The 15340-nt window shown below is 45.2% G+C and overlaps 1 protein-coding gene across 1 annotated transcript in view; it reads left to right on the plus strand.

The window, feature by feature from the left end:
- The window catches only part of DHX34 (DExH-box helicase 34), a 443187-nt gene that overhangs the window by 179110 nt on the left and 248737 nt on the right, over positions 1–15340 (plus strand). Inside the window, exon 9 of the mRNA XM_078661017.1 lies at positions 6341–6442. Within this exon, the coding sequence (XP_078517143.1) occupies positions 6341–6442 (102 nt within the window). The remainder of the gene's footprint in view (positions 1–6340; positions 6443–15340) is intronic.

The raw sequence follows: 15340 nt of genomic DNA on the forward strand, positions 1-15340 counted from the left end.
TACTTTTAACTTCTGCTTGCCCAGATGTTCAGTTTTCCTCCAGGCTAAAACTGACCCCTTTATCAGTGGGATGATGCACTGACTCGATACAGTACATCCCTCTTCTGTTTATTCAAAACTTTTTTTTTTGGCTGGCTGAAAGTGATAATATCCACATTACTTCCTTCGACACACTGTGTTTGTAGATTTTTGTAAGATTGTTGAATATGCAGAAATATTACCAGATGATATTGAGATGTGGATGAAAGCTAGAACCCTAATACTATTCTAAGGAATTGAGTTTAGAGCCCAATGTAGTTAAATTTGCTTTCACCTCTTTGCTTTCACTTGGTAAAAGTATTTAGTTTGTTTTTCAGACCTCGGTCTGCTTCCTCACTCTTTGGCACCATGGTCTCCCTGTGGTGTACTTGATGAAGTTTTGGCATGGTGGCTGTCGTTTTTTCAGCTGCAACCTCCCTAGATTTAGGTGCTAGCGGATCTCTGGGTAGGCAAGTGCGGCTTCTGAGCCAGACGAGGCTCCCACTCTGATGACAAAGTGTTTTAACAGAGGCAACACCAGTCTCACCACTATTGGCGGGAGTATAAATCACATGTGACGCTTGGTGCTTTTTAGGTCTCGCGTCAGCGAAAGACCTATTGCTGCCCACCTAGCTCTGAAGGGACCACAGGCCGGGGAACGAGCGCCGATTGCACCTCGTGGACGTGCATGCCCCGCCTCCCGAGCCGTGCACATCTCAGTCAGTCAGCCATGCCTCTCATTCGCGCGCGCGCACACACTCACACATACAGTATACACACACGCTCACACACACAGGTGACCCCCCCAACCTGCTCACGCGCGCACACACACACACACACACACACACACACACACACACACACACACGCACATCCATACACTCGAAGTGCCCATCTCCTGTCTCGCTAGCCTGATGCACCACAAAACACGTCCCCCCTACTCACCGGGCTGACTCAGGACTCCCCCGCTGCTCTCCAGGCCGGTCTTTCCTCCTCAGGTGTGTGTCAGCGATGCAGGCTTGGCAGCAGTCGGGGCTCTCCATGATCACGCACCTGCAAATCTTCCGGCTGGCTTCGGGGATGACGAGCTTCCTAGACGTCGGATGTGCACGCTCACGGTACACGGAAACGCGCACAGTGTGACTGAGCGACATTATCCTTCGCTTGTTTTAAATCTGCTCTGGGAATCCAATTAGGCCCAGAAGGCAGAGACTATGGGGTTACAGTAGAAGTTATGTTTTCGGAGATAAAGTGGCAAATGCATGCAACTGTGTCTTAGTGGAAGTGGTGGAATGGAATGATACTGTGGCGAGCACGGGGAAGCAGCAGTTCTGAGAAAACGATATGACGCATTAGTTCAAGTAAGAAATGTTAAACGCCCACTGCTGACATCTGTGAATCAGACCTTCCTATCCATGTCATAATCTTACATTACCAAGGTCGGAAAGGGTTTTATTTTTAAACTAAGTACAACACCTCTTTAGTACAGTGCGTAGAAACCACAGAAAATGTGCTCGAAGCACTGTGTGAAGCGAGTTATGAACTTCATGAAGCAACCCTTATTTAAATTACACTTTTGTTACGAGCATCCACGGCATTTCTTTTTTACTCATTACACACTCCTCCCATATTAAAGAGCAACAGTGATGTTCTAGTTGGTAAGCTTGGTCTAAATATATCAGCGTGCAAGACTGGCATACCGAGGGGGCCTGGCCTAGCAATGGAGCGAGATGAGGTATGCGCTGCGCCTATAAAAGGCATCATTTATTGAAGAACAGCTGTGTGTTTTTCCGGGACTGTACTAATGCTAGGCTCCTAGACAAACCTTAGCGGTGGCATACTGAGAATACAGAGATCAAAAATAGAGCACCTCAATAATGACAGGTCATTGGTGCGTATATGAATATGTTGAAACGTCGGGGGGGGGGGGGCGGGGGCGGAGGGAGCGGGCATCCCTGTACCTTTGGATTAGCCGTCTGCCAGAACCAAACCCACAGCAGCTTGACAGGAGGGTTGGGACGGGTAGAGTAAAAAGCGCTCAAATGAAAGTATGCATTTATGTGAACATGTCCGCAGCAAAGACGCCAGTGCCTGACGCGAACCTGGACACAACAGCAGGAAGAAGTGAAAGGAAAATGCATTGATAAACAGTCGCAGCGAGTTTCTGCTTGTCAGTAAAAGTAATACATCATGTACACGTTGAAGCTGAAGTCATGCTCAGAGCCGACAAAGTAGAAAAGAATCAGAGAGGTGGCTCTAAACATGGGCACCCGGTGGGGCACACACTCACACAACCAATCATAAGCTAGACAGCAGTACAGTCACACCTGCATACAGACAAGCTGTGCAGCAGCATGGAGACTATTCAAAATGACACCGTAATGTAGCTTGAAGGTCTAAACGTATATACTGAAGTACATTTACTTCAAAATAAATGGTGAAGCATTCAGTTTGAAATTCTATAGCAACCCCGGGAACATTGAGTTAAAAAAATGGCTCACTGTGATAGAGCCTGGGTCGGATACAAAAAGTGGATATCTCCTGGTGAAAGTCTGCAAGTCAAAAAATCTCAAAAAAGTTTCCAAGACCGACCATACAGAAAGGGACTTTGTCACTTTTTTAAAGAAAACCGCTGACGTTGCTTTCAAGTCCCAATGTGTCTTATTTATTGCTTTCTCCCGCTTGCTGTTGCACGCAGGACACGCCGTGTCCTAACGCTTTCTGTTTATTATTGCACGGGTGCCAAGTGCATTTGAAATGCAATAGGCGACAGTTCGAACTATTTGCATTGTAAATGACAATGCCTTTTATATATCTGTTTTAAAATCAACACATAAATAAAAGGTTTTGTCATTAACACTGCCAATAGCTCAAATTCTCGTAAATGCGAGACCTATTGCATTGCAAATGCTTGTTTGAAGCTTTGATGTGATTCACCCTAAGAATTGCTAAGAGAGCCGGGGGACCCCATCACACACCGGTAGCTCCTGGCTTCTCTCTCCCATTGTCGCTCGCTTTCTGTGGCAGCATGCTGGGCTTCTCCTTGAAAGGCCAAGACCACTTTTTCGCTGTCTCAGTAGGCAGGCATCTAGGCTCTTGGCAGGGCTGCTGCTCTTCTAACAGAAAGTGCAGACTTCAGGTGATGTCCTCTCACCTCTGGTAGACTGCCTTTAATGCAGGCATGGAGCCGCAGTCACACTACAGACCTTTTAGAACTCTATAGAGCACTTCTTTTCTTGGTCATGAAGAACGTGGAACTGAAACAAAATGTTGTGGTTTGATCCTGCTTTTATTTATTTTTTACACATTTTCCAGACAGAGGATGTGGATCCACTGTCTGTGGTTTGATCCGGCTTTTATTTATTTTTTTACACATTTTTCAGACAGAGGATGTGGATCCACTGTCTAAGGTTTTCGAACTGGTTTGGGTTGGTTCTTTGTCAGATGTCACTCTTTGGTTGTTCCTCAGACACTCTTTCTATTAATCAAAAGGGTCCACCTCACGTTGGGTGGGTGTATGTCCAGATGTCAATGGAATACACCTTCTTTGTTAAAATACCCCTCACACACCAAAAGGGCCCTTGGTGTCATGCTTCATCATCGGGGTCTTCCCGTCCCGCTGCGGGGCGGGGCAGTGCTGCGACAAGCGACTACGCTGGAGCACCTTTAGATGGGGGTGCTATGTGTTAGGAGTGAGTGTCAGTGGGGTCAGGAGTGATATAAAGAGTGAGTTTTATAAAAAATACCTGGCCTGGTGGTAAAATATTTTTTATTAGACACTGGCTGGTATTGTTAAAAGAAAAGTGAAGCGGAGAGATAGAGCTAGTTAATGGGCTCTCTCTCCTGTGTGGGTCAACATGTTTCGAGGCGTGAAGCCTCTTCGTCAGGACCCAGGACCTAGGGGATGATCCCCCTGTCACTCACTAGTGTTACTCCACAAAGGTAGTTAAAAGTGTATATACTTTCCACCCGGAACCCGCAGACGAAGGAGGAAGCACAACCGTGCAGGGGGCTGATTGGGACCCCACATTACCCTTCTGTCTCGAACTGGCTCATGAGGCATTGACTCCTCCTATGATAAGCATACTACATCATTAGTGTGACAGTAGTACGAAATGTGTAATTATAAATTATAGCTACACACATAGATAGACTACATTTTTTTCACTTTTTTGTATATACACTTTTAACTACCTTTGTGCCTTTGTGGAGTAACACTAGTGAGTGACAGGGGGATCATCCCCTAGATCCTGACGAAGAGGCTTCACGCCTCGGAACATGTTGACCCACACAGGAGAGAGAGCCCATTAACTAGCTCTATCTCTCCGCTTCACTTTTCATTTAACAATACCAGCCAGTGTCTAATAAAAATGTTTTTACCACCAGGCCAGGTATTTTTTATAAAACTCACTCTTTATATCACTCCTGACCCCACTGACACTCACTCCTAACACATAGCACCCCCATCTAAAGGTGCTCCAGCGTAGTCGCTTGTCGCAGCACTGCCCCGCCCCGCAGCGGGACGGGAAGACCCCGATGATGAAGCATGACACCAAGGGCCCTTTTGGTGTGTGAGGGGTATTTTAACAAAGAAGGTGTATTCCATTGACATCTGGACATACACCCACCCAACGTGAGGTGGACCCTTTTGATTAATAGAATCCCTGATAAGAGGAGGACGTGCCCACCTCGGTGCCCATTGGCACCACCTCTTCACTCCCCCCATTTGATTTTCTTTGTTCCTCAGACACAACACTCGCGCCAGCTGATTGCTCCCACTACAGGTGGGAATGATGCTGGTTCTAAGTAGAACCCTCCAAAACAAAGGCACAATGCAGCATGAGTTCTCTGTCTGTCCTCAGCCTTTATGAATCAGTAATCGGGTACAGACAAACAAGCCCCACCTAGACATGATCTCACCTTGAGGAACAGAAACTGCAGTCACATCTCTTATCCCTGCCATCACCCGAATGGTAGAGCTCAGAAAGAACTAGTTAGCAGCCCTTACTAACAAGGTTCTCATTAAATTACTGGTTGCATTATACTGAACAAAATATCACATTCCATTCAGCATTTCAACAAACATAATGTGTGCTGTGAATACCAATATCACCATTCATACATTCTCTAACCGACTATGAGGTCACAAAGGAACTCCTCCAGATTGTATAGTAATACATGTCGAGATAAGTGATTGGAGATTCCGTCCCTAGCAGCGTATTATGAAAATGGGCATCTAAAACATACACTGATAGTATTACAAAACTGTCAACTCACTGATTTATCACTTCACTGAAATAATAAAATCTGGCTTATGCGATGATAATTGGTGCATCCAACTCAAGACCGTATATGATAGTGGATAGGAAACTGCAACATTGCAGTGCTAATGCACAATTATGGTGGTTTTTCATTGGTTTCACTTTTCCTTCTTATTACAGTAATCATACTTTATTACAGTACAAAAAAAGGGCTCTGACACATTATAACACCTCAGTGCAGCAAATATATAACCAGCAGTTCAAGAGGTTTAACAAATAGATATGATACCAATGATTGGTTTTATCTTTATCGTGAGGTTAAATACCCAACTGCCTGAGTATAAGCTCATTGATTTTCTAATGGATGCCTTGTCTTCCTTCACTTCAGTTTTGAGCCTCCACCCTCCAGCCACAGAAATGCGGGTAATACACTTCCACTGTCTGGAGAATCTGTTCTCATTCTCCATATTGTACATGCCTAACCAAGGGTCATCTAAAATGGCTTTTCTCACTACACAGAGTCCCACTACTATAAAAATGGTATACACTGTATGCCTATACACATACTTGACATGTACGGTTATTTGTCAACTCACGGAAGTTCACTTAACAGCATAACTTTACACAAGAGGAGGTCAGTAGACAGTACTGTCATGACATAGAAAAAAAGGTCTGATCACACTGATGATCAACGCATTTTGGTTTGCTGCCACCATCGCCTTATGTGACTTACGTAGGGCATAGACAGTAACTTTGCACGCCTTGTAGCCCCCCTCGAGGTCACAGAACAGGTTCTGGACGTAGCATTTTTAGGGACATAACTAGGCTTCTGCGCACATGATAGAGTAGCCTGACACCAGGGCTAGACAGAGTTAGAATACCAGTTTCACATGCAGTTGGGCACTCAGGGCAGGGGTAAATGCTCATTTACAGTACAGGGACATTCCCTTCCGAACAGAGCTGATAGGAAGCTCTCCTCATCTGAGACTGAGAAACATATATTGTCAAAGAAAGTACTTTACATTTCTCAATATATGTCTTTGTATGTGTTTCCTATGCAGATTAAATCCGACAGAGGCTGCAATTCAAAAAAATGGTGCAGACGACGAGGATTGGAAGAGCAGAGGTTATATGAAATTGCAAACTTGAGACGCCAGTTTAAGGTGGGAAAGATGTGTTTAAAATGGAAGCGCCAAGTGTTTTCTTCTGAAACTCTATGTAATACTAAGTGGCAATACACTGAAATGCCAAGTTGACTGTATATGAAAGATGGTAATGTTTTATACTTTTTTTTTGCAGTCGCTTGATTTTTCATGTTATCCTTAATCCTGCTGTAAACAGGTACCTGATATCCCAGCAATAGTCTATTTTATTGTATTTGTTTTCTTATGTAGAGCCCTTGCTCCACCTTTCCCCTTCAGAAAGCAAACGGTAATTAGAGTTGGCAGGAAGACTGACATTGGTTACACTGTCTCAATGCTGAGGAACTTCTGTAGACCAGCATCCATATGCAGTATGGAGCAAGTATATTTTCAGCCTTCTTCTGAACTCGAGCCACTCATGTTCGTGATTAAGATGTAGCAAGAAAGTGTTCCATTTGGAGGAGCTTTGGAAGTAAAAGAATCTTTGTCAAAAATAGTTGTAGTATAGCCGTCAGATGGGCAGCAATGTACATTTGCTCTGGGTGGACCAGACGTATTCTAGTGAGGTAGCAAGGCATATCACCATTCTTGGGATTTACAGGTCTATCGCAGTGCAATTGGATTAGTCAGCAGTCAATGAAAATTAAACATTGCTGAGGATTGTAGTAGGTCTCCTTCAAGAGGGGACGAGGAAGGCTGCATTGTTTATAACCCACCACAGATTGTTCTGCAGTTAGATTAATTAAATCTTCACAGTGTGCAGAATGCAAGCGTAAAAGAGCTGTACATTGGCTATAGTCAGGACAGTGTGAAAAAGTGCAAATACAAAGTGAGTACAATAAATTAGTTTAAATTTATAACAGTAGGAAAGGATACAAATGTTAAAAACACTGGGCTATGGTTAAAAACATTACTATATGCACAGAGCAAATATGCAGACAGGAGGGTGTATCTAATTATATCATATCAAGCTGCTAAGTGTCAGTAACCTTTTTCACCGTGTCCTCCACTCCTTGAAGATATTTTACTGTCCGCGAGACTAAGTAAGTAAAAAATGTATTGGTTTTGATTAGTTAAAATCATTACAAAAATACATTCTGATAAAACATTTTGATTAAATTCCATTTGGATCAATGGACTGTTAAAAGATTTTATGTACCAGGACATGCATGAATGATTAGAAAGTTCAGTATGTCCATGGTTCGTTTTCCTTGGAGCTGCAGGGGTCTATGTGCAGGTTACATTACCGCTGATCCTTTGCTTAGCAGCAACTTGAGATAGGAACTTGACTAGCTTCCCATTTAGTTGTGGGTCCCTTGGGTTAAAACATGTGAATACTGCTTATCTCCGAGTGCGTATGCCACGTTCATTAAAGTGAGTTTTTAGGAGGCCTACCCTTTCATCTTTTAGTTTGATGCAGGAGCATATTATGTGTTCAATGTCCTCGTTCCCAACTCCGCATAGCCGGCACAAATTCCCATAGTTCTTTCTCAGCCATGGTGGGAGATGAGGTATGATTGTCCGGATCCCTGACCTGTATTTTAGAAAGGCCTCTTCAGACTTCCTAGAGTACCCCAGTTAAAAGTATGCCTGTGGGCCAAAAAATGTGTAACTGCACAGAGTCATCCATGCGTGGCTCCTGTGTGCAAATGTGGCTTTATCTTCTGTGAGTGAAAATTTCTGAATAACCTTGTTTACGATGCGCTTAAAGTGCGAGTGCGTTATCGGAATTTCCCATAGTCCACCTAGTCCTGTGGCAGCCAGTGATTCATCCAAATAAGTTTTAGCCGGCGTAGTGGATGTGCTGCACAGTTCCTGCCAGAGCTGATGATTCAGTGTGTTCCTGGCGGAATTCTTGATTTTATGCCAGCACTTGATGTACGAGCCTCGCCTTGCGTGGAGTTGCTTTGTTAGACCAAGCTCTAGGCGAGGTATATGGCTTGAGGTTTAGCATTACTCTATATGTCTTTGCCAAGGTGGTATCCAGCAGTGAAGCGTCCCTGCCTCTCAGTACCTTGCTGCCATATGTTACTGTTGATGGAATTTTTGGTTGCGCAATGCGAAGAAGTAGGCAGATGTTGGTCCAGTCAATTTTGTTTTGAGGATCCTTAGCGTTGTCGCAATCGCCATTCCTTTCCTCTGGATGGTTTTAAGCTGGATCGCAAATTGGCCCCCTTTATCAAACATGACACCTAGGTACTTATACACATTGCAGTTCGTGATTGCGGTTTTTCCAAATGACCAAGCATGGGACCACTTTTTTCCATTAATAGTCAACATTTTAGTTTTATCTATGTTGACGTCTAGTTGGTTTTCATCAGCGTACCCATGCAGTGTGTTAAGTAACCGTTGTAAACCTACTTGAGTATGGCTAGTTAAAACTACATCGTCCGCATATGACATGCTGGAAATGGGTTTTCCTCCTATTCGAGGGGCATGTGCATTAAAGGCGGTGAGGACTGTTGTTAAGTCAGATGTGTACTGTAGAGGTTAAATAGAAGGGGTGCGAGAACGCTTGAGGCCTTTAGTTGTTTGTATGCACATCGATAGATGGGAGCCATTTCCAAGCTTTACCTGTATCCATGTGTTGAAATGTAGTTCTATTAGGAGGTTCAGGAGGGACGAGGGAACCCCCAGAGCGCCAATTTCCTCCAAAGGTTAGCTCGGTTGACGTTGTTGAGTGCCGCCTTAAAATCCACAAAGCAGAAGTGGAGATATTGTTTGGTTAAAATTGCTTTGTCGATGATTAGTGACATTGCTAAAAGGTAGGTTGTTGTACCTGTCTCTCTACAGAACACCGTTTGGCTTGGGGGAATTATGTTTTGCTCTGTTGCCCATTCTTGCAGCTCTGTAAGTAGGTTCCCGCAAAATATTTTGCCTCTATATCCAGAAGTGCAATTAGACTGTAGTTTTTTGGTAGGGTGTTGTCCCCCGCTTTATAAATTGGTGAGATGACTGAGCCCTTCCATGATGCGGGCAAACACCCAGACTGTCTAACAGAGCTGAAGATTGGAGCTAGTGTTTCTGACCAGCATTCTGGGTCTTTTTTAAAAAGAGCTGGTGGAATCCTGTTTGGCCCGGGTGCTCCTTCTTTCCACCCTTTGCGTATTTGTTCCCTGATCATGACGGCGTCAATTTCGGTAATCTCAGCCTCATCGGTCTTCACAGTTTGTAGTTTGGGTGCTGATTGGTCATCCTTGCTACTAATAAGTCCTGGTGCATGTTGATTAAAGTGACGTTCTAAAACGGATGTCCAGTTGTTTTTTGTTATGTATGTTGTTAACCCGCCATGTGCTGGTTGTAGGAGTTTGTTTATCGTTGCCCAGAAACGTGCACGGTTATTTCCTTTGGAGTCGTAGTGGAGTTTGGCCTAGAGTTCGTTTGCTTGTGTTTTTCCTCTGTCCCATTTAAGTTTCCTAAGTTCAGCCTTGCTCTTACGAAGCGTCTCCCCCGGGTGTAACCTCAAAAGCCTTAGTGATTTATTTATGACTTTTTTTTAGACTTTTCAGAGTTGACCTTTGTGCACTCGTAGCCTTCCCTGCAATTGTTGGATCGTTAGGCTGGAAGTGTCGGGCTGCAGATGAGTAAGAATTTGACAACATAGACGTAAATGTTTCCCACATGTAAGTGTGATTTCCCATTGAGATGGTAAGCTTGTTTAGCTGTTGTTTTGCTGCCAGGAGCACCTCCTTGGAGTGGGCTATGGATGATTTAATTCTTTTTAGGCTTATTGTGTGGCATGCATGCTTTCCAACTAGGTTAGGGATTGATTTGTCTGGTAGTGTATAAATTGAGATTTATTGCGGCCGATGGTCACTGTCCCCTTTGTCCCCTAGACAGTAGCCTTTTATGTATTTGAAGAATGGGAGAGACACTAAGGTGTAGTCAATGGTAGAGGTTATGTGGCCTAAGAGGAATGAGGCAGCCATTGGGGAATCAGCGACAAATCTGCCATTTAGCGCCCTTAGTCCAAAGTTCTCCAGATCTTCTAGCAGCTCAGTAGCGCCCTTGGATGTACTTCCGTGATTTCTGTGTGATTGGATTGGAATGTTCCAATGCAAAGACTGGGCTTGGGTATCTTCATCTGAAGTGGTACCTAATATGTGCTGATTGAAGTCTCCTGATAGAATGAAATTTGGAGTGGTATGCATACTCATCAATTGATAAAGATGTTCAAACAATTTGTTTGAGTCCTGTTTTGTCTGTTTTGGCTTTATGTATGTGTTTAATATCAATACCTCCTCCTTTTTTCCGGTGAGGTTTAGTTGAATTTTTGTGCTGTTTACAGCTGGGAATATAGGCGATAATTCCACTGCGCTATGAATTTGTGTTATTTTGATGGAAGTGGCCAGGCCCCCTGATAGACGGCCATACTCGCTATTCCTTAGAGAGGGAGTGTGGAAACAGTTGTAACCCTCTATTTTCAGAGGCCCCTCTTGCCATGTTTCCTGCAGTAGAATGATATCGAAGGTTTTTAAATAGTCGAAAAATTCAGCGTCCGTGGCCTTATTGTTTTGCCCGTTGATATTCCATGAGCATGGGGTAATACACCTTGATTTTCACAATGCCTCGTTGTGTATCTCTGTCACTGTGGGTGACCAAATGTATTGATAGTTCGGGTGATCCGAAAGGGAGCAGGAGCAACTGCGATGTTAACTGCTATGCTCGTTTGTATGTTTGAAGTCTGTTCTTTTTGTGGTGAGCGCCCTCGTGCCCATATAAGTACAGACAACATTTTATTGCATTTGCGGGTTGGCCCTTCTCTTGCTATATCAAGTAAAGGGAATGGGTATCCTGTGTTATAGAACACGGTCGTTTGTATCCCCCAGGCTTTAAAGATTTCCTGTTCTTTCAAGACTATGTTTGCAATTCGGTCACTGATCCAGGTGGCTTTGGTGGATTATGTTCCACTTGCTTTGTCCAGATTTATAAATTCTATTGAAAGAAGGCCAGTAGAACGTATGCCTTTTAGTGTAAGTATCGTGCCCAAGAGTTGGAGAATATTCCCTCTGTTCAAGATGTTGAATGGTCCTTTCGATTTGTATTCTGGGGTAAAAATAGTAAAGGCTGAATTCCTGGTTTGGTTGATTGGAGGATTTTTTCCGAAGATTGGCCCGAGTGATATTTTGTGGTGATGTTAGTGAGTTGCTGACTCGGTCCGATCGAGTTTTCAGGAAATAGGGACTCTTGGGGCTTAGGGCCTATTGATCTGTCTAGTCCACGGTCCGTGTTTAGGTGTCGTATTGGAGTGAGGCCCATGTGCCCAAATGTAGTGGTCCTTGGTTTGAAGGGGGGACCTGGTGCTTCATTACAGGCACTACTTGTGCTGTTGTTTTTTTGGTTTGCTTCCCCTGGTGCCTTATTTGAGTCCTGTTAGCTGGCGGCTCAATTTTCAAGGTTGGTGTGTAGGAGTTGGCACCCAGTAGCAAATAACTCTTAATGTTTCCAGTCCAGGTCTTGTGGAGGTATTGTGGTGCGTGCGACGGAAGTAGCAGCAGCAAGCGGCAGCAAGCGGAAAGCGGACCGCGGGAGCTTGGAATACCGCAGGCCGCGAATCGAAAGAGATCTGCGAACCGCGAGCTGCGAGCCTAGAATCCTGAGCCTTGAACCGCGGAGCCGCGGGAAGCCACAGGGAGCCGCGAATGCGGTGAGTGGAGTGAGTAGAGCCACGGGGCGCAGCACCTGTGTGGTGTAGCCCGCGGACCTCCAGTGGGCTCTACTCCTGCCCCACTCCTGCTCGCGCACGTCCTGCTTCTACTCCTCGTCCATGCACACAGTCTCTCTACTCTACATTACTCCTGGTTGGCACTTGCTCCAGTGTGCTCCAGCGAGCTCCAGTGCACCCTGCCCCTGCATTGTGGAGAACTGCTGTAAGCCGCAAGGAGCGGCAGGGAGCCGAGTGGTGTTGAGTGGTGAGAGGAGCTGGGGGTGGTGAGTGGAGCCAAGCGGCGTTCTGCCCCGCTCCTGCTCTCTGCCCCATACCACCCTGTGCCCTCTGTGAAACACTACAGGAGTGAGGAGTGAACAGCCCCGAAACCCGCACCTGCAGCACGAAAACAAGCACTATCAGCACCATCAGCGCCACAGCATCAGCCAGGAGAACTCCGCAGAGTCGCGTCAGCTGCTCACGTCGTCGTCCCTGCATTCATGTATCCTTGTATCCTACCAATAGCCTCGGCAGTAGCAGCTAGGGCTACCGGGACCACCGGTGACACGGCAAACCCCCCCCCCCCCCCAAAAAGCAGACAATCCATGAAACTAGATCAGGTTGGAACTAATTGCATTGTTCAACCACCCCTCCCCGCCTCCACCGGCACCCCCACCGGCAGCGGACAGACCCGACAGACCCGTCCTTATCCGCCCTGGGAGGGCTTTTGGCAAATACAACGTAACAGGGAGGCGCGAGAAAGCAGGGCCTCTCCCAGAAACAAAGACCACCACAACCATGAGGTCGGGCAGCAAAAGGGGGCAGCCCGCTGTTACTGTTCGTAAAGCCAAACAAAATGGAAATTCAAAACCAAGTACAGTAACTCTGGTGATGACCACTGAAGTAGGGGAGGAAGTGGATGTCCTTAGTAATCCAGCGCAAAACCCTAGAAGCCATCGACCTCGCCTGCGTCAACCAAAACTTTCATCAAAATTCCAATTTCTAAAGAACCCAGAGTCGTCTATATTCTCTTTCAGTGGCAAAATTCTGTGCCTTCACGATCCACTCCTCACTCTCCTCCCTTCACTGCCATCAAAAAACTCACCAGTCACAGAACAAACTACAGCGGGAATCCTAGCGGCCAAACCAGTGGTCTCTCCACTAACATCAGAAAAATTCTGGGAACATAAAACAAAGAGCCCACCTATTTCTCAAGAGGGGTTGGAGGAGGTGGAAGCCCGTACTGAGGAATATGTTATTCATCAATCCTTGCCTACCCCCACCCCAATTTGCAACACCACAACAACAGTCTCAATCGACTTTAAAAAGCAGAAGGAGGCACAAAACATACAAGAGCATAAACCAACGAATGGCAAGGACACAAACTTAGGGCAGGTGGACTCGATTGGTCACAATCTGAAATTTTCACCAGAACACCTCTTCAAAGTCTTGCCTCAAAAAGAACTCCACAAACCCCCACTCATACCGCCACAACATCGAAAGGCCACCAAACTGACCCAATCTTCACCAGGAGCAAAAACGGGGAGACCAATATACCCCCAAAGAGTCTTCTGAAACTTCTTCGGATTCTCTGATCTCCTACCTTGGGTCGCAGGAGTGGGCTAACCTAATAGTGTCCTATGCACTGGACACTCCTGGAGAACAGCTTTCGCCTACAGCCTGCATTAATACAAACCAAGGCAATGACCAAGAAATAGCGATTAACAATCCAATTAAACGAAAAAGTCCTCCAACTCCTCCTTTGACCCCAGGCTCACCAAAGGGAACCAGGAATCAGGCAACGAAAACACAAGACGTCTTATGAAATACAATGCAACGAACGGTTGACGTTTTACACTACCAGTCAGACAAAATGGATCTGCAGCTGACACTTTTAGATACTCTGGCCCTCTTCGTGAGGGGCCTAGATGACAAACTAGGCCAACTAAACTTTTTAATCAGTAGATCCCAGCAGGAAGTAAAACTGAACTGCAGCTGTGGTCCTTTAATTGACAAACTATCGTCACTCCCCTCAATTTTTTCCACCCTTATAGAAGGCCTGCCAATGAGCCCACATCATGACAAACTAAGGGCAAACTCAAATAAAGCAGAAGCCAAATGGGCACCAAGCAGGGACTCTACTGCCCAAAAAAACTCTGTCAACAACCCTCCGATCCGTCACGAGGGCAACCTGCCCACTAGGACCTCACCGCCACCCAAGGAGCATACACCAAAGCAGAACTCAAAACGTCGCCGCCAACTTAGGAGGAAAGGACAGAATAAAATACCATCTCCGAGCCTCACAAAGCACTACCCTCTGTTTACAACAAAAATATCACAGCAGCAAGCACAAGTTCAATCTGCCATCACATACGTCCCCGAAGCTGAGGGAGGATCTAACCAGCCAAAGGACACCAACACTACGGAAAACAAGGATGTAACACAAGCTGAAATACCACCTTTGGGGGCAGCCTGGATATTACCCAGCGGTCAAACCAACATCCAAGGCAACAGAACAATGAAAGTTAAGTCCAAACAGGACGACAGCACCACTACCAGCAGTCGAATGTCACAATCAACTGAGTCGCGGGAGCCCCTTACTACCGAAGGCCCAAACCAGGAGTTGGCTTCGACTTCAACTTTACTCTCTACTGGGTGCCAATAGTCACTATTTTCCAAAACATATTTGAGTTGTGGTGTTTGAGGTCCCAGATGAGTTTTGCCCAGAAGGTTTTTATATTTTGCCTCCTGATGGTCCATATTTCTATTTTGAATTCCTGTCTAGTAGCCTTTAGATTGGCAAATTGTACTTAGTTAAATATTGTTGATTTTTCTCTTTATTTTTTCAGAGCGCCGATGTTGTTTAATTTTCGACTACTTAGTGAAATAGGTACAGATTGGTTTCTTACTGGGTGTACTCCTGTAGCTAACTGTTTGGAGAAGGAGTCAGTGAAAGCCTCATAGGGTTCCCCTAATTGAGCTAATTAGTTGTTGTGTGTTCTGTAGATGGAGTTCAGCTTTTTGTTCCAAAGTTCCTATTGTTGCTGATGACCATTTGACTCTTTTTAGATTAGTCGTATATATGGAGTCTTCAGGTTCTTCTGTGCATTGATTTACAGTCCGTTCAAAGGCAAGTTCCAGCTCCTGGGGGAGTGAGTGTTTTATTTATTTATTTATTTATTTAATTTCTTATATCGCGCTGGAATCAATCCCATGGGGTATCTCCGCGCTTTGTCTGCCAGCATGTGTTAGGGGGGCTGAGATGCTTTAAA

The sequence above is a fragment of the Lissotriton helveticus genome, chromosome 9 (assembly GCF_964261635.1).
Source record: "Lissotriton helveticus chromosome 9, aLisHel1.1, whole genome shotgun sequence".
Taxonomy (NCBI): Eukaryota; Metazoa; Chordata; class Amphibia; order Caudata; family Salamandridae; genus Lissotriton; species Lissotriton helveticus.